General features: G+C 35.7%; 1 protein-coding gene across 12 annotated transcripts in view; it reads left to right on the top strand.

Annotated features, from left to right (window-relative positions):
* Positions 1 to 19636, top strand: part of ARHGAP21 (Rho GTPase activating protein 21) — a 141726-nt gene that overhangs the window by 62904 nt on the left and 59186 nt on the right. For all 12 annotated transcript variants that reach the window (XM_036344976.1, XM_036344938.1, XM_036344966.1 and 9 more), the window contains one exon: positions 18073 to 18165. In XM_036344976.1, coding sequence (XP_036200869.1) covers positions 18073 to 18165 — 93 coding nt within the window. The remainder of the gene's footprint in view (positions 1 to 18072; positions 18166 to 19636) is intronic.

Consider the following 19636-nt stretch of genomic DNA (forward strand, 5'->3'; position numbering starts at 1 on the left):
CCAGTGTAATGATCTGAGTTAAAGCCTAGAATCACTGGAGAGAAAGTAATTGCCAGAATTTTATTCAAACTCCTAAGAGCTCCTGTTGTAATGCCAGAATTCTGAAACAGTTCAAAGTTTTGTTTTGGTGTTCTTTTCTTTTGGCAATAGAGTGGAATCTCTGGCATTTAATTTTCTGATTATTTTCCTTACCCAGTTTCCCATTCTATTATCTATTTTATATCCTATATAACTTTATTGTTTTTTAAAATTTATTTTTCTTTTTTGTTGGTTAGTTTTTTGTACTGTAATGAAAATAACATTTACAAGAAAAAGGCCATTAAGGTAGAAAAATATTTTTGGTGATGATAGTTGCTTTTGGATAATTGCTATTTGTTGACATCCTGTTGTCCTTAACTGTTTGGAACAGATATTCATAAATAATCAAGATAGAAATAATTGAAAGGTTGTAATTACTATTATTTATCTTCTTCCATGAGTAAAAGTTTTCTCCAACTTAGAGGTAGGGATATTTCCAGTGTTCTAAAACAGCTATCTTCAACCTTTTTCATCTCATGGCACATACAAACTAATTACTAAAATTCTGTGGCACACCAAAAAATGTTTTTTTTGCCGATCTGATAAAAAAATAGGTATAATTTTGATTCATTCATAGCAGATGGCTAGTGTTGTGTTGGCTCTTATTTTTTTATTTGACAATCTTAAGAGCAAAGAGGTCAGTGCCCCTGACTATAAATAGTCAGGTATTGTATGTTTTAAAAATTCTTGCAGCACACCAGTTGAAAATCACTGTCCTAAAATGTTATATCACGCATTGGTAGAAACAAAAAGTAACTGGGAATTCTATAAATTTTCTCAGTAGTAAAAATTTGTATTTTACAATAATTGCATCCTATTCCTGACTAAAGAGCTCTGTAGCCTGTTAGAGTTTTCTAATAACCAAGGTTCTTTCAGTGGCAGGAAATAGAAACTCCCTCAGACCATCTCAGGAAAGATCTGTTAATTCTAAAAACCAACAGGGCATCTACAAATTCAAAGTCAAGTGTTACCTGAGACCCAGGAAACCACAGAATTTGAACCTGAAAAGCTACTAAATACAGAGTAACAACAAAATCTTGGCACTTATCTTTCAAAGACTCAAACTCCAGTATTTACAGGATGATTAGAATGACGTTCACAGTTAATTTTGATTATGCATGATTTTCTCCTGAGTTGACTTCTGTATAAGGTACAACTCTTATTATATATCTCTTTTCCTTCCTCTCTCATTATAATACTTCTGAATTCCTGAGAGAGAAATCTAATTGGCCCACTTGATTTTATAGCAGCTGTACAGGTCAAATGTTCTTCATTTTAATGAAGAGGAAATTCTGTTAAGCTGAGAAAATTTGGTATATTTTAAGCTGTTAATTTCCATTAACATTGAAAATCTATTCCCTCAAATTAATATAACATAAAATATGGACATAAAATTTTGTTGTAAGAAGCTATTCTTATTGTGGGCCGGTTTAAGGCTATGGTGCAGTGGTGTGGTGTCAGGAGCATGCTTCCTTCTAAAACGCAGTGGTACTAGCTGAGCTCCGCGGATCTCTTCCAATGTCTTTGGGAGGGATCATTAACTGAACCCCTTAGGATCCATTTTTAACCGTATTCATGGTTTAAACTGGTAATTAGGTATTCTCATTAGTTGCCCATTTTTATTTTTTTAGTATTTTTCAGTAGAACAACCACAGATATCTAAAATAGTCTCAAATATATTTTAGGAAGTAGAACTGATGGTGTTTGTGGTCGTGGTGGTTGGTGGGAATGTAGGTAGTGGTGATAGCATGGTGGCAGCAGTGGCAGCTGTTTATATTATGTCAGACAGTTTTCTAAGACTTTTCATGGATTCACTCAATCCTCTCAACTTTCTGGGCTTAATATTATTATCACTTCCATTTTTTAGATGAGGAAACTGAGGCACAAAGTTTTTGCATAACTAGCAAGTGGCAGTGTTGGATTACAAAATCAGGCAGTCTGGTTCTAGAGTTTCCTGTCAATTTCTACCATGGCTTCTCAGAAAGTTATTTATGCTCACATAATCCATTCTTGAAAACATGTAAGAAAGAGGGTCTGTTCCTTTGAAAGATAAGGAGTATTAAAAGATCCCTAATTCAACTTTCAGATACAATTTGCTAACATAGTATTAGCATTTAATACTTGTTCTTTAATTTTCTTTTTCATCTTTGTAATTGAACATGTACAGTTGGCTTAAGTGTATTGTGCTTAAGGATAAAGCATCATTACTTTATTTGTAACTGATTTCCATCTTTGATTCAGTTATATTTATTTTAAAATATATTTTTATTGATTTCAGAGAGGAGTGGAGAGGGAGAGAGAGATAGAGCCACGAGTGATGAGAGAGAATCATTAATCGGCTGCCTCCTACACGTCCCACACTAGGGATTGAGCCTGCAACCCGGGCATATGCCCTGACTGGGAATCAAACCATGATCTCCTGGTTCATAGGTTGACACTCAACCACTGAGCAACACTGGCCGGGCTCAGTTACATTTTTGATACCTAATTTTTTGGTGGTATTTTTCATTTATTTTTATGAAATGATAAAGGCACTCATAGGAATTTGCCAAAGATAAAGGCACTCATAGGAATTTGCCAATGTTTGTAAATGAAACATTTGTCTAGAAAAATATTTATTCATAACATAATCCACATAATATAAAATTCACCATTTTATTTTTATTTATTTATTTATTTTAATATGTATATATATAAATTATTGATTTTTTTACAGAGAGGAAGGGAGAGGGATAGAGAGTTAGAAACATCGATGAGAGAGAAACATCAATCAGCTGCCTTCTGCATACCTCCTACTGGGGATTTCCCCGCAACCAAGGTACATGCCTTGACTGGAATCAAACCTGGGACCCTTCAGTCCACAGGCCAATGCTCTATCCACTGAGCCAAACCGGTTAGGGCTATTTTTATTTTTTAAATCTTTATTGTTGAAAGTATTACATATTTTCCCTTTTTCTCCCGTTGATCCCTTCTAGCCCGCCCCCACAAATTCACCATTTTAAAGTGAACAGTTCAATGGAAGTTAGTACAAAATTAAAGGATATGTATGAAATGTGTCTACTACCTTTTCTACCAAAACATTTCACCACCCCAGAAGGAAACCCACATCCATTAAGCAGTCATTCACTGTTCTCTCCTCTACTAAGTCTTTGGCAACCACCAGTCTATTTTTTGTTCCTATGGACATATCTAGTCTGGATATTTCAAATAAATGCAATCATACATTAATAACCTTTCTTTGTTTGACTTCTTCTACTTAGTGTAATGTTTTTGAGGTTTCTGTGATTGTGCCATGAATCAGTACTTAATTTCATTTTGTGGCTCAATAATATTCCATTGCATGTATATACCACAATTTGCTTATCCATACATGTATTGATGGACATTTAGGCTTTTCCAACTTTCTGTTGTGATTAGTGCTGCTGTGAACATGTGTAAACAAGTATTAGTTTGAGTTGTTGTTTTCAAATCTTTGGGGAGTACATCGAGGACTGGAATTGCTGCCTTATACAGTAATTCTATGTTTAACATTTTGAGGAACTGCCAAACTGTTTTCCATAGCAGCTGCACCATTTTTCATTCCCACCAGCAATGCTTGAGGGTCCTGATTTTTCCACATGCTCACCAATGCTGTTATTTTTTGTTTTGTATTATTGCCAACCTAGTGAATATGAAGTGGATCTCAGTATAGTTTTGCTTTTTATTTCCTTAGTAACTAATGATGTTGAGCATATCTTCATGTGGTTGTTGGCCATTTGTGTATTTTCTTTGGAGATGTGTCTAGTTAAGTCCATTGCCCATTTTGTTTGTTTGTTTGTTTTGTTTTGTTAATCCTCACCCGAGGATTCCATTGATTTTTTTTTTCTTTTTTTCTCTTTTTTTTTTTAGAAAGAGTGGAAGGCTGAGGTTGGGTGGGGGGGAGAGACAGAGAGGGAGAAAGAAAGAAACATCGACGTGAGAGAGACACATCAATTGATTGCCTCCTGCACGTGCCCCAACTAGGGCTGGGGATTGCACCTGCAACCAAGGTACTTGCCCTTGACTGTAATTGAACCTGAGACCCTTCAGTTCACGACCAATGCTCTAATCCAGGAGTGGGCAAACTTTTTGACTCAAGGGCCACAATGGGTTCTTAAACTGGACCGGAGGGCCGGAACAAAAGCATGGATGGAGTGTTTGTGTGAACTGATATGAATTCAAAGTAAACATCATTACATAAAACGGTACGGTCTTTTTTTTTTTTTTTAGTTTTATTCATTTCAAACGGGCCGGATCCGGCCCACGGGCCGTAGTTTGCCCACGGCTGCTCTAATCACTGAGCCTAACTGGCTAGGGCCATTACACATTTTTAAAATTGTAAGTGTTCTTGATAAATGATTATCAGATTCACATATATTTTCTTTTATTCCAGTTATATTTGGAAATTTTTTTTGTTTACATTTAATATAATTATATGTTTATTGTTTAAGCTCCTATTTTGAAATTTTTGTTTGTTTTTATTTTGGCTTTCTTAAATTTCTTTTCTCTTTCTGGATTAAATGATATATTGCCATTTGTTTAGTGTTTTTTCTAAAAATTATAATAGCAACTTTATTAAAGTCTAATGCTAATTAACATTTTATTCTCCTCTGAAAGAATGTAAGGATCTTGGAACATGTTACTAACTCTATTCTCCACCTGCCTACATGTTACCTTTATGTTGTGTTGTAATTCTTTCAGTTTTTGTTTTTCCTAAAAGGTTTGTTTTACCCTCATTTTTGAAATATATGTTTTTGCTGCTACAGAATTCTAGGTTGATACTTTCTTCCAGCATATTGAAGAAGATAATATTTCACTCTCTTTTGCCTTCTATTCTTGTTAGTAAGAAGTCATATTTTGATTTAATGGTTCTTTGAAGGCAAACTTGTAAAGTATCTGCTGGTAAGATTTTCTTTATGTCTTTGGTGTTTGGCCATTTAGTAATATGACGAGTTCTGGATGAGAGTTTATTTTTATTTTTCTTATTTGGGAATTATTTGAGCTTCTTGTGTCTTTGGATGGATGTCTATCACCTTCTAGAAAATTCTCGTCCAGAATCTCTTCATATATTATTTGTCCCTCTGTATCCTAGTGCTCTCTTTAATTCTTCTGGGGGTCACAAATTTATTTTACATATATATTTTCTTACTCTATCCCCCATGGCTCCAAAATTCTCTATTTTTTGGACTACATTTTTGATAATTTCTTCCAGTATATTTTGGTAATTTTCTTCCTAGCTGTTTAAGTTTTAAATTTTTATTGTAAGAGTTTTTTTTAGGGTACTGCACCAAACATATTCAATCACTTCTTACACTTTTCGCTTTACTATTTTTAGCCTTATTTTTCAAATTTCTTCAAACATAGTAAGCAGAGTTATTTTATAATCTGTCTGGTAATTCCATTATCAGGAGTCTTCGTGGATTGTTTCTTTTTTCTGCCTGTTCTAGCTTGGAGCAGGTTTTGGGGTTTGTTTGTTTTTTTCTTTGTATATTTGACCATTTTATGATTGGTGACCTTCAGAAATTATTACTGGATATTCTTTGAGATCTCGGATAAAAGTGCCATTCTCCAAGTTGATTGGTATTTTCTTTTATCCAGAGCCAGGCTATTACTTGATTTGGCCTACATATCGATGTAAAGTTTGGCCCATAGCCATGTCTTAGAGATTGTTTTTTTCTTCTTCTCTCCCTTCCCTACTTTGTACAGCACTAAGGGGGTGGGACCATTATTTCCAGTTACCTTACTCCTAAGTGTGGGGGGAGTCTCCTGAGAGACTCCTAGCTGGACAGGACTTGGCCTTTTCTTTTGCCTGCTGGATGTAGAAGCCCTTAAAATGAAAGCTCATGTTCATTAGCCTGGACATATGTTACATTGTTGATATTAATAGTATTTTGGAGTGTAATTTTCTGGTAGCTAGGCATGTATGTGTATACACTATGGTTCAAATATAAATTAAGCATTTCTTTATACTAAATTTGCTAATACATTGGTACTTCATTGGATGATTTGCCACTCATGTATTTGTCTTGTTAAAATGCCTTTAAATCATTTATGAACATAGTTATAATAAAATCACCAAGTTATTTGTAGTTCGCTATTGTGGGCAGTGTTTTCTAATGTAAAAATGTTTAAGCTTATGTGCATATACACATACATTCATACACATATACATACAAAGACAATAAATAATTCTGTATGTTGCTAATAGCAAGTTAACTTCAATATACCTATTTTGTTCCTTTTCATTTGATGGATGGGCTCTAGGGTCTTCTATTTAAGGTTAGAACACTGGGGAGCCTCAGATATAAAGGACAATGATGGCAAGGATATTATGTAAATTTTGAAACTATGAATATATTTTTTGAAAAGATTGAAAGAACTTGAAACTTCGCTTGAAAAAGAGATACTTGAGGAAAAAGGGATTGCTATTTTCACATGTCTGAAATGATACTTTATACAAGATGAAGTAGATTGTTTGATATTTTACAATTAGTGAAAGATGTAGATAAGCCCTGTCCCTAATTTCCACACTTCACTTTGAAAATCCCAGGAAACCATATTTTGGAGACAGTTAATCTGGGTGATTGTTCATGCTCTGCGGTAAGCAAGTAGAGATCGCAGCTTCCTCAGTATTCTTCCTGGGAGGCGGCAGCAGCAGCAGCACCAGCACCAGCACCAACCTGATTGGGAAACACAAGCATAGGGGTTGGTTATTTCTTGCCCAAAGGTCATTAGAATATGCAAAGTAGTTTCCCTACATTCCCAGACTATCTATTATGTTTATGAAACAAATGTTTTTATGTGGCACTTTGAGAACAAAGATCATTAAGGATGGACCCTGTCTTTTAATGTTGAATTTTCAGTGTCTAGTAAGCAGCTGGTACACAGTAGGAGCTCAGATATTTGTTGAATCAAGGTATTGAGTAAAGGGAGGTGCCACCACCTAGACTTGGCACTGCTCCAAAATGACTGTGCCCGAAGCCCAAAAGTTAGCACGTTAGCGTCTGTATCTCCGCTGTCGAGGAAAAGCTCGTCTGTGCTGCCTTCCTCCCTCCTTTCGCTTTTCTCCATCAGCCACCCTCTGACACAGTGTCGGGCCGCTTTAAGTTTAGAAATCTTCTTTCACATAGCTGCTGGATGTGTAAGTAAGCTAGAACAATAATCACCACAACATGACACTTCTGGACTTCAGTAGAAATTTGAGCATCATTTTTGTAAAACATACTAGGAAAGGTAGTCAAGTTAAATGGGAGCCAAAAAAATAATTTCCACACTTCACTTTGAAAATCCCAGGAAACCATATTTACAGTAATGTGAAATGAAGGCACTTTGATTAGATTAAAATTGGCCTAGCCAGAAATCCAGTTTTTTGTAGTAGATTTAAGACTTTGTAAGTTACATTGAGTTGAAGTTACCTTGTCAGAGTAAAAAATAAGTGAGATTTAAAAAAAATCTAAGGGTTCTAAACCTTTAATAAATATGAAATCTAGGATTTCAGAACAGTAAGTGGAGATACTGAACAGTTGGTCAGGAAGAGGAGAAAGTTCAGGAAAGGACCTGGCCGGAGTGTTAGTGTTCTAGACTGTCTTCTGGAAATAACTTCTCTCTAGAAAACGTTGTTTCAGAGGTGACCTGTAATTAGGTGACTTTGAGTTGTCTTCCTAGCTGCTCCCTAACTTGAGACCATGAGCAGATACCACCTAGCTGGATAGTCCTGTTGTTTTTCCTATTAGTCTGCATTCAAAGTATGTGATTCATATTTCCGGGTAATATAAAGTTAATTTTTTGTAATATAATATAATAGTTATGGTTCCAGTCTCCGAAGTTTAACCGATAACTTTTTGCCTTTGGTGTAAAAGCAGAATAGAAATATTTGGGTGTGAATGTGAGCTATATTAAATCTAGAAATATATTTCCGGTTGTTTATTCATTCCCTTTGCAAACATTTGTTGAGTCACTGCCATGAGCCATTCACTAAACTAATTGCTGGGAAGGGAGCAATGTGACCTCTCACCTCGCTTCCTTCAGATAGTTGTTCAAATATCACCTGATCGTTTCATAAAAATAGTATTACAACCCTGCCTTTCACTCTTCCTTCCTTCTCACTCTGCTTACTAAGACTCCCTAACACTTACCACCATCTCATACACTAATCATTTCTTGTTGAACATTTGTCTGTCACCGTTGGAATGTAGAAAAGGAAGTTTATTGGTTCATGACTTTTTTCTTAAAACCGAGAACAGTTTCTGGCATGCATACCTTCTGAATATATATGATACAGGCTCTGGCTTCAAGAAGCTCCTACTCTGGTGGAGGACGAAAGTACAAAATAATTACATGAGTGCAAAATCTGTATGTACAGTTGTTACAGGATCACAGCCCAGGGAATCGTCCAACCACCAGGGAAGGGCTCTCAGTGGGGTGTCCTTTGTGGTGCTGACAGATAAATAGGATTTTATCAGGAAGAAGGAAGAGCAGTATTCCAGCACAGACGTCACCTTTACCTAGATTGGGAGGTAGGACTTGGGGATGGATTATATGTCACCAGTCAAGGATGATTTGTGGAGGATTATGCTTAGCTTTTCTGGCATGGATAAATGGATATGAATGACTGGATAGACGGAGGTGGCATTAGCTGAAGGATACTGGAGGGGAAACATACCCACCTCCTCTGCTGGAGAAATGAGTTTAGTTTGGGATAAGTTGCATTTCAGATGCTTGTAGAATGGTCAGTACTTCCTTCAGAATTTGGGTGTGAAGCTCATAGGGGTTGAAAGTAGATCTGGAAGTCATCATTATATATGTTACTAGACGCCCAATGCATGAACTTCATACATAGGTAAGGTTTCTAGGCCTGGCTGGCGATCAGGGCCGATCTGTAGGGCAACCGGTGGGGTGATCAGGGCCCCCCACTGGTACCCACCTTGACTGGCCTGGGGCCTGCGGACTGGGGGCAGCTCCTCCATTGAGCGTCTGCCTCGGGTGGACAGTGCACATTATAGCGTTTCACTGTTAGGTCGATTTGCATATTAGGCTTTTATTATATAGGATATTTAAGTCCTAGGCATAAATGGAGCCATACACAGAGATCATAAAGACATACAGGATAAAGATAAGACCCTAGGGAAGCAACATCTGAGAGATGGTCATGAAGAAAAATTGGAAAGGAAATCTGAGGGGAATTTTGGGAAGGTATAAGGACAACCAAGAGGAGTTGGTGACTTACTAATTAAGAGGTGATCATTTTAAGGAGTGAGTGGATAACTTTTGTTATTTGTTATTGAGAACTCATTAGGATGGGGACTAAAAAGTACTGTTGGACCAGACCTGACAAGTAGCACATTGGTAAGGTTACTGAGAAGAGTTCAGTACAGTGGACAGAAGGGATGGGAGAACCAAGTATTAGTGGTTTTGAACATGGGATGGGAGTGTAGGATGGGCAAATGTCAGTGTCTGAGATCTCCTGAGTCAGAAGGGAAGAAAATGAGGATAAGTGAGTATAAACTATTCTTGCAGGAAGTATGAAGTTGAAGGGATGGAGAAGGATAGATAATAGCTATGTAGAATTATAGGGAGAAGTTTTTTGTTGTTATTTTTTAACGCTTTGGAAACTTGTATGTCTCTGAGATCTGGAGAGAGGAATAGAGATTGACTGAGGTTTTAAACATGAGAAGAGATGATTTAGGGGAGCAAGGTCCGGCAGAAGGCTGATAACCAAATCCTCACCTGAGATAGGACAAGAGGAAATAAGGATGGGCAATAATTTGGGTGGGAAATGAGGATACAGCAATTGAGATAGAGTGAAGTAAGAGACAAGGTTATCCAAATGGTCTGAAGAAATCAGAATGGAATAGCAAGTTCCAGAAGGCAACCTTGAAGGAATGGGAATTAAAATATAAGCAAGAGGCTTTAGTGAGTAGTCGCAGTGATGGCGAACCTATGACACACGTGTCAGAGGTGACACGCGAACTCATTTTTTGGGTTGATTTTTCTTTGTTAAATGGCATTTGAATATATAAGATAAATATCAAAAATATGTCTTTGTTTTACTATGGTTGCAAAAAAAAAAAAATTCTATATGTGACACGGCACCAGAGTTAAGTTAGGGTTTTTCAAAACGCTGACATTCCGAGCTCAAAAGGTTCGCCATCACTGGAGTAGTGTCAAGAACTTAGCTGAACTGGAAAACTCTCAGTCGATGGGTTAGGGTAGTAGCAGGCCAAGAACAAGAGCAGGCAGCACATGGTTAGAATTCTCCACAGTTAGAGTTGGCAAATTGAATGCTTTGCGAGGTCAAGGGGGAGAGGAAGTTGAGGTAATTGGTGAGTTCTATTGAAATAGTGATCCATGAGTAATCTTAGTAAGAAAGAAAGTGATTTCTGGAGGGAGACTGGTAGTCTTGGAGAAACAGGGAGGGCTAAAGGGATAGGAAGGTCTTGATAAAGTCGAGGAGCAAGTTTAATGGGTTAATGGGTGGGGCAATTGTAAAGTCAGAGATGGAAAGGTAGTTGCTGGTGTTTAGTTACTGTAATAGTTTTTTATGGGTTTGCAGAGAAATTAATCTAATGCAACAGGAATAACAGGGCTATGAATCTAGGTGTGATACATAGTTTGTGAAATTCCTGAAACTCTAATTTAGAGAGAAGAAAACTTCAAATACTCCAGAAGGCAGATCTCAGGACTGTTTTGTTCATTGTAGGATAATCGGCACCTGGCACATAGTCAGAGCTTAGTAAATATTTGTTGAATGAAAGGCACCTTTCTAGAGTCTTTGTTGCCCATGTAGTTTATAATGCCAGAACATTTTGTTTCACGTCTGACACCTAGTGGTATTGTACTCAAATTACAATTAGGTGGCAGCATTTTCTTTCTACTGTGAAGGAACTTGTACAGATCAGTTGTATAACAAGTGGTTCTGTTCCTGAAACAAATTTCCTAGTTGGTTTGGGGCAGTTTTATTGCTAGCATTTCCAGGGCTATAATTTGAACCTGCCAGCAGTAAATATTAATTGAGCATTTACTGTATGCCAGGCACTATTTTTTGTGTTGGAGATTGCATGGAGGGTTTGTTCTCTTGCATATGTGAACTCATTGAATTTGAATACATAGCCTGAGCATTTCATTGGGAATTTAATTTAGGATACTACTGTGATTTTACATGTGAAACCTTTCTAAATTTATTTCTTAGCTTTTGGTGCTATCATCTCCGTGTCATGACTTACTGCTTTTCCTTAATGTTGAGTTAGCATTTAGGAAGCTGAATGTAGGATTGAGTTTGTTGTGTGCTTATGTTATCCACCCTAAGCAGAATACTACATACTCTGGAGAACCATGGGAGGTTTCCAGAATATGTAGTTGTTGTCTTTCCTTAAAAAAAAAAAAAAAAAGGTAAAATTCTTATTTGTTAGTGGTGCATACTGAATATTTAAAGTATTTATGAATTAATAGGTGTGATATCTGGAACTTGCTTTAAAATGTTTTAGGAAAATGAAGAGTAGTGTATTGAAACAAATTGATAGATTTTTAATAATTAGTTGTATTCATGGGGGTTTACTCTGCCTTTTACTTTTGTGCATTGGGCATTTTCCATAGTAAGAAGTAAAAAAAAAAAAAAAAAAATAGTTAACAGATTTCCTTATTTAATTTTGCCCTATTTGGTATTACTTGAAAATCAGGTTGAGTAGAGAGAGAGAGAGTATGTTTTTGCTTATAATGCATGTAATGTGATTGAGACTTGACAGGTGACATTCTACTGACAGTGTCCAGAGATTATTGGAATTTTGGGTCTGAAGCTCCTACTAATTGTTAAAACTAGTATATTGGAGACTTGGGAGATTTAAAATACTAGCCATCACCCTGGAAGTGGGAGACTCTGAAGTGGAAATTTGTGGAGTGCCTAGATTTAATAAGCTGGCATGTGTATTTTTTTTTTTCCCTTAGTGCTTCTGCCCTTTATCAGAGGGAAAAAGTACCTAATAATGTGCCATCCTAGTCTTCTGAAATTGGGTTCTGCTTAATTCTCTAGGATGTATTTATCGTATGAAACCTAGGGACTTTTTATGTTAGGCAATGTGTCTCTATTAAGCTCTTAAGATAATTATGTGTTCCCATCAGTAAATCCAAACTCCACAATAAAAATTAGAAGCCATTTCCAACAATAAAAAATAATCATTATGAAATATTTCAGGCAAACAGAAAATATAGGGAAAAATGTAACATCTAAATGCTTGCCATCTATCTTTGTTATCTTAACATTGCAGCCTCTCTCATCCATGCCTCTCATACATGTCTTCCCCGGCCTGCTCCTAGGCATAACTGACTGTAAGCATAATTTTATACCACTCTCCACATTTTTTTCCCTCAGAGCTAATCATGAGCCTGAATTTGGTGCTTATTACTCCTGTTTGTTTTTTTGCCTTAGTGGATCCATAATTCCTAACTTAAGCTCAATAAATTCTTCTACATGCCCCCTTTTTATTGTGGCAATCTGTTATACATCATGGGAAGTACAGATCATTTTTTATCATTCAGACTTAACTTTGATATTATTTTAATCTCCACTACAGTTTCAGTTGTTTTTGGCCTGAAATTAGATATTAATTTCAGTAGCTATTTAATTGACTTTCTTTAAATAATTGATGCCTGGAGCTCTAATATTCTATTACGTGATGTGCCTTTTCAGCTCTCCACTTTGTGGAGAGTATACTTTTTCCAGAGCTAATTTATAACTCACATTGAAGCAGTTTAATTTCAACTGCCTTCTCTTGTACAGAGATCGAGTTGTTGTTTTTTTACAGCAAAGAAATTAATAAATAAAATACCTAAAAAGTAACATAATAAAAGCAGAGGAAAATTTATTCCCATTAAAAATTTTTTAATAGCATGTTTGAGAACTCTGAGAGAGAATGGGGAGAAAAAGCTTAATCTCAGTGATAGCCATTATTTTCTGTTGCTTTACTTTTGGTTAAAATATGGGTATTTCTTTGTGTAATGGGTATATTTTTTCAGTCTGTTAAGAATATATTTCTCCTGTCCCCAGAACTGTAGGACTCCCTGACCTAGGCTTATCTATTCTTCTATGGAACTTCATTATAGGGCTCTTTAATTTTGAAATAAATTAAATGTTGCAGGCGATTTTGACTTTAGCACTCTTCACAGAAGAGGGTTCATTAGTGATTTAAATTATCCTTCTGAATGACAAAGCCCAAGGTCTAAAGATGAAGCACTCTGGATTTAGACCCCAGTCTCTTTGAAAGTGGGCGTGTATATAGTTCCTGTCAACTGCTGGAAATATTTTAGTAGTCTTTCTTACTTTTCTACCTTCTTTTCTTTAGTCTTTTTTTCCCTTTGATCAACATCCCTAGACTTTCCCAAAGTGTGACAGTTGAGGTTGTATACCACCTCAGCCAGTCTTCATCCAGCCCTTGCTGTGTGATGAGCACTCTGACCCTGATCACCCCCGATCTATCTGTAGACCTTCTGAAGGTTTATCATCAGACAAGCATAGTAATAAGTAACATTTATTAAATATCTACTTGCATGAGACATTATGTAAGCATTTAATGGATTATCTGTTTTTAATACTGAGAGCAACCTTGCTAGGTAGGAATAAATAAATATTTGTCTAAAATCACTTTGAGATATGGTTGCCTGATAAAGTACAGGAGGCTGTGGATTAAATTTAAATTTCTGATAGACAACTAATAATTTTTAATACAAGTATGTGCCAAATATTGTGGAATCTGGAAATCCTACTTGGAAAAGAAGGAGTAGAGCCGAGATTTTAAGCCATATAGTCAGGTCACAGGGCCCACGCTCTGACCTACTTACTGCATGATACTGGAGATGGAGAATAAAAGTCATGCCTGCCTGCTTCTTTATCCAGTGTTTGTCTGGCAGCTACTACCTAAGGGTATCTCAAAAAAATGTACACACACTTTAACAACTGATAGCTCAATTTTGAAAATGAAATATATTTTAAAAAACACTGCCTTTATAATTATTCAAAGTGTCTGTATGCATTTTTGGGATACCCTACATATATTATTGTTTTATTCAGTTATGTTTTTTCTCCATACTGACTATATTTATTATAATATAAAAGTATATGCATTGTTTCTGATTTCGAAGTCTAATATTCAACTTGAGGTAAATTCATGTATGCTTTTTTTGTCCTCTTGTTTAAATCTTTACTAATTGTATATTAAATAGCATGAAATGAGACTTTGTCTGTACTTGGTCAATTTAGCCATTCTTGTCCATGTAAGATCATTGTATTTTTACTTCCTTTTTCTCAAATATAGAAAGATTTAATTACATGTAGGTGCTAAAAGGAAACATTTTCCTTTCTTTTGATAAGGTCAAGGAAATGACACATGAATAAGGTATTTAAAATGTCCTTTGTGTTCTTAAAAATAATGAGAAATTATAAAATACAGATGTAGAATTGAAGAGGCTTTTGCTCAGAATTGCCAGGGAAGCTGTCTGACTCTGCCAAATTGTCATACAGAAGTGAGGAGTCATTTTTCCTGGTAAATTGCCAGAATTCAGGATCAGGCTCTTACTTTTGCATATCTAGAAACTGACTTACAAAAAATTAAGACACAGAGATTGAATAATACACTTTAAATTTGATACCATGGATTTCCAATTCCAGTGGAATTGCAAAGAGCAAATATTAAAAAGAAGACACTGTTCAAATTAATGAACCAAGTGTTTAACTCAAGACTTGGAGTCAAAGAATATGGAAATTGAAGAGACATATATTTCTTAGTGACCCAGCCTGTAATTAATGGATATCTGTGGGAAATTTTTTCTGTGGTAAAGGTGATATCTAGGTAGCAATAGCAAGTCAGAATTTTTGAGAAAGCCCAGAAAGGAAAGCCCAGAAACAAGAACCAAAAGTATAGGTTTCAACAGATATAATAGGATTGGGCTCTTTTTTAGTCTATTTCATATTTTATTTAGTCTACTCATATGTTTTCAGGCATAGTGTATTGAGGGACTTGTCATTGGCAAAGTGTCATTTTTTACACAAGTATCATCGCAAAATTAGCATTTCCTTTATTGAATTTAGAATCAAATTATTTTGGACTACATCTATTCGGTATAAGTAAAATTTTCTATCAAAAATTTCTAAGGTCACTACATTGCTACTCAGCCAACTTTTTATTATTTTGTAGAATTCATTAATGGTCATTGACATTTTATATTTTTAAATAACTAAGTCTGGTGTTATCATCTTTGGGACACAGTAGACTAGAAGACATTCATAAGAAAAATGATTCTTCTTTTTTATTATATAAATTTTTTCTTGCAAGCAATGACTTGATACAACAAAACTTATTAAACCATCAAATCTCTAGCCAAGAGAAAATACATGGTTTACCTAATGCCATGTATGTACAACTCAGTTGTAAATGCTGAGTTGGCCAGAGGGGAACCTAGCCTGATTACCAATTTGATTAGAATTAAGGATTTGCATCCTTTCTAGTTAATTGTAAGTGGACTGTCTACTTTTTTCCGTAAAGCTTGACAAATGAATAAGTAGTTCAGTTCCTTTTGAAGCAGCATGGAGCACCATGTTCGCATTCCACCCTGGGTTCAAATCCCTGCTCTGTCTCTTTGCAAGTATCAGTCTCTGCTTCTTCCGCGGGACAGTTTGGTCTTGGGATCATAGCACCCATCATGAAGACTCATGAGAATTAGTAAGTTTACTCATTAATTGAATAATGACTTATGGAATGCCTGCTCTGTCAGGTTTTGTCATAGGTGTCATGGATATAAGGGAACATGACAAAATCCCTGCTCTTCAATTTAGTGGGAGAGACATACAACCCATATGTAAGCAAATAAAAATGTAATTTTAGGTAGTGAGTGATAGCTTTTATGAAAGAAAATAAAGCATGGCATATACAGAAAAATTCCCCCAGCTTTTTAAAAAAAAACTTTTTCAAAGTATAGCTTCTTGATGCATCAATTAACATGTTGCTATGTTTGCTTTATCCATGTTTGTGTCTGGGTGTGTGGGTATCTTGGTTTATTTTCCTCCCTCAAACCATTTGAAAATTAAGTTGCAGATATAATTAGTCCCCAAGTACTTTAAGAATTAGGACATTTTTCTGTGTGGTAGGAATTTGACTATTATTAGTTCTCTTGTTCCTCCTAAACCTCATGAGGAAGCACTCATGGCTGTCTGTCATCACTGTCATAGCTAATCAGAAGTGACAAAAGGATTCACAATATTTTCATGTTATCTGAATATAGAGAGAAGGCTATATGGAATTTCCTTGGGAAGATATCTGATATATAGTTAATGTAAATTTAAAGTATTTAAAATTGGATGAGATATTTTGAAAGTGTGTTTTTTAACCATTCAAAATTTTAATTATTAAGAACATAAAAATATGTGTCAACTCATCCTCATTTAAGCTGTATGCAAAGAAGAGTGGAAATATACATTTACTGAGGAATTACTCCAATTACATGCCATGCCGAGAGCATTCTAATGTTATCACATTAAGTCTTCTGAGAACCCCTGAGGAGTATAAAAACATAGAATAATTATCTATATTATAGAAAAAACGTAATTATTTCTTTATGTAAAAAATGTTTACTTAATTGCAATTGAACTATCAAGTACCAAAGTAAGGATTTGAATCCATGTCTACTGGCTTCTAAAACACAAGCAGTTTTCACTAAACCCTGTTGCTTTTTTAGTACTTGAGTTAGTTGTTCACTGATTAGGAAGACTTCTTTCAGAGTAAATAACTAAGTATGAAAGGAGCTACTGATCAGTATTCCTTTCCTGGGAAATTTCTTTTGGGCCACCTTTGTGATACACCATGATAATAAAAATTCAGTTTTATATGGCAATCATTATGAATTCTTTATATTTGCATCCTGTCATTTTCTGCCCAGCATTGCTATTTAACAAGTATTATTCTATTACTCCATGCATGTGTCTGTCATATTCTTCTTTAAGGTCAGGGCTGTGGTTCTCAAACTGGAGTGTGTTTCACAGTCACCTCAGAGTTTCCGATTCAGTAGATCTGGAGTGGGGTCCAAAAGTTTGCACTTGTAACGCGTTCCCTGAGGAGAGTAATGCTGGTCTGGGACCGATCTGAGAACCACTGTCTCCCTTTTTGTGTGTGTTTCCCTTTTTGTTCCCCATCCTACTTACCATGATGCTTATCATTTGGCTTAAATGTCCTCTTATCTGTGAATTTTTCCTTGGCTTCTATTTTACCAAAACTGTTCGTTGTTCTCAAATTAGTATGTGTAAGGATCACCTGGAACACTTGTTGACCCAGCAGGTTTCCGATTGGACCCAGGAACATTGGTTTTTAGCAAGCACCTTAGATGTTACTGCAGATAGTTCATGGACAGCAATTTGTGAAATACTTGACTCACAGAGGTGATCGTGTGTTCCTCGTTGTCAGAACTGTATGTGTTTTATACTATAGTGCCATTCTTTGTTTGAATGTTTCTCTCCCACCAGAATCCTTAAAGGAGAAGGACTGTGCCTTATTCGTTGCTATAACTTAAAGCTTACTTAGCACAAGGCAGGGTTAAAAAACAGCAGTGAGTAGTGCCTGTGTAATCTGCCTATGACCTTGGAGAATTTACTTAGTCTCTCTGGGCCTCAGTTTCCTCTGTCGATGCAATGGTGATAGTAATACTTACTTGCTATGGAAATTAGCTCTCAGGTGAGCACAGTACTTAGTGTAGTAATTTACATACAGAATGTACTCAGTAAATGGACACTATTACTATTGTTTTGTGGAAGAAGCAAAATAATCATTTGAATCAGTGAAAACTCCTAAATTATGATTTTAGCATACAAATTTAGGGTATTTAATAGTTCATTCAAAATCTTTGTTTAATTGTTTCAATTAAATTACTTTTTACATTTTGATATTTCAATAAAATATTGTGAAGTTAAACTGTGCCTTGGGCTTTATTTTCTCTCCACAGGAAAACAGAGAAACCGCTTGGAACCAATGGACACCATATTTGTTAAGCAGGTTAAAGAAGGAGGACCTGCTTTTGAGGCCGGATTATGCACAGGTGCTGATATTCTTTACACAACACCTTTTTATTTCTTCTTCACTCCGTTCTTTCTTCTTCACTCCGTTCTTTCTTCTTCCATATTTCACTTCCTAATTTCTCCTTAGTTATACTTTTGCCTGTTTCTTCCTTTTCTTCACATGTATTATTACTATTTTTTGAAACCTAATTGATAGTTTCTTGGTACCGAAATAGATGGGTTTGAACAGAAATAACTTAATGTAAATTATAAATTGTGGGCAGTTTGGGTTACCACACAGATAATGGACTCTCAGAGGCCCTTTCAAAGAACCTATTTTGCACACCTTTCATTTTTAAAAAAATATATATTTTTATTGATTTCAGAGAGGGAGAGAGGGATAGAAACATCATTGATGAGAGAGAATCATTAATCTGCTGCCTCCTGCACTCCCCACACTGGGGATTGAGCCCACAACCCGGGCATATGCTCTGACCAGAAATCATTCCGTGACCTCCTGGTTCATAGGTCAACCACTGAGCTACACCGGCTGGGCTGCACACATTTTATTTTGACAACACCAGCCAGGCTACACACATTCATTTTGACAAAGGATTACAAGGTAAGAAAATGATGAAGGTATTTGGTGACATAATTGAAATAATCTTTTTGGATCTCTTAGTTCTGAAAGTACCTCATCTGAATTAACTTGCACCACAAATAGTAGCTTAACTCTTTAATGCAGTGCAAGCCTAGCCTCATCTGTAGGTATCAGAGAATATAATCTGATAGCTGTTGGTTCTAAAATGTTTTCTGATTTTAATAAAAACTCAGTAGAGATTTCATTTATATTCATGTACACTCTAAAAAGTTATTCTTTTCTCTTGTTTTTGAACATGAAATAATTTAAAATGGGTATTAGTAAAAAACCATCTTTTATTAGCTTTTGAGTAAAATGTCTTTTCAGCTACAGATAAATTTCAAATATCAGTGGTGAGTGTCATTGCTAAGATTTATTAGGGTGTACTGTTACCTACCTTTATTATTTACCTTAATTATCTCTTTCATCACACTTAAAGTAAGCCTAATTTCAATATCATTAATATGTATAATGTGCATGTCAGTGCACATATGGGATTCCATTTCTGAGAAGGTATCGCCCATCACTTTCTAAGCCTCACAAGGTTGAGGAGATACTGTGATAAGCACATACACAGGACATTTTTTCCTTTATTCCTTTTTTGCCTATCCTTTTCCCCCCAATATTTTCCTTTCTACTCCCCTGAGTTTTTCTGAGTAATCAAAATGTGTTTCCTATTAAAATGAAGAACACATTAAACCATGTACATATCCATATTTAAGTTCTGTCATACAGTGCTAATCAATAAACTCAGTAGATTGGGAGAATACTACAAGTAAATCAGCTATATAGAATTAGACACCAAGTTACGAAAACAGTTGTTTAAGTTTATTGAATGTTTTTCTATCACAAATGACAGAGTAAACAGGAAA

Source organism: Myotis myotis, unplaced genomic scaffold, assembly GCF_014108235.1.
Source record: "Myotis myotis isolate mMyoMyo1 unplaced genomic scaffold, mMyoMyo1.p scaffold_m19_p_1, whole genome shotgun sequence".
In the NCBI taxonomy this organism is placed as follows: Eukaryota; Metazoa; Chordata; class Mammalia; order Chiroptera; family Vespertilionidae; genus Myotis; species Myotis myotis.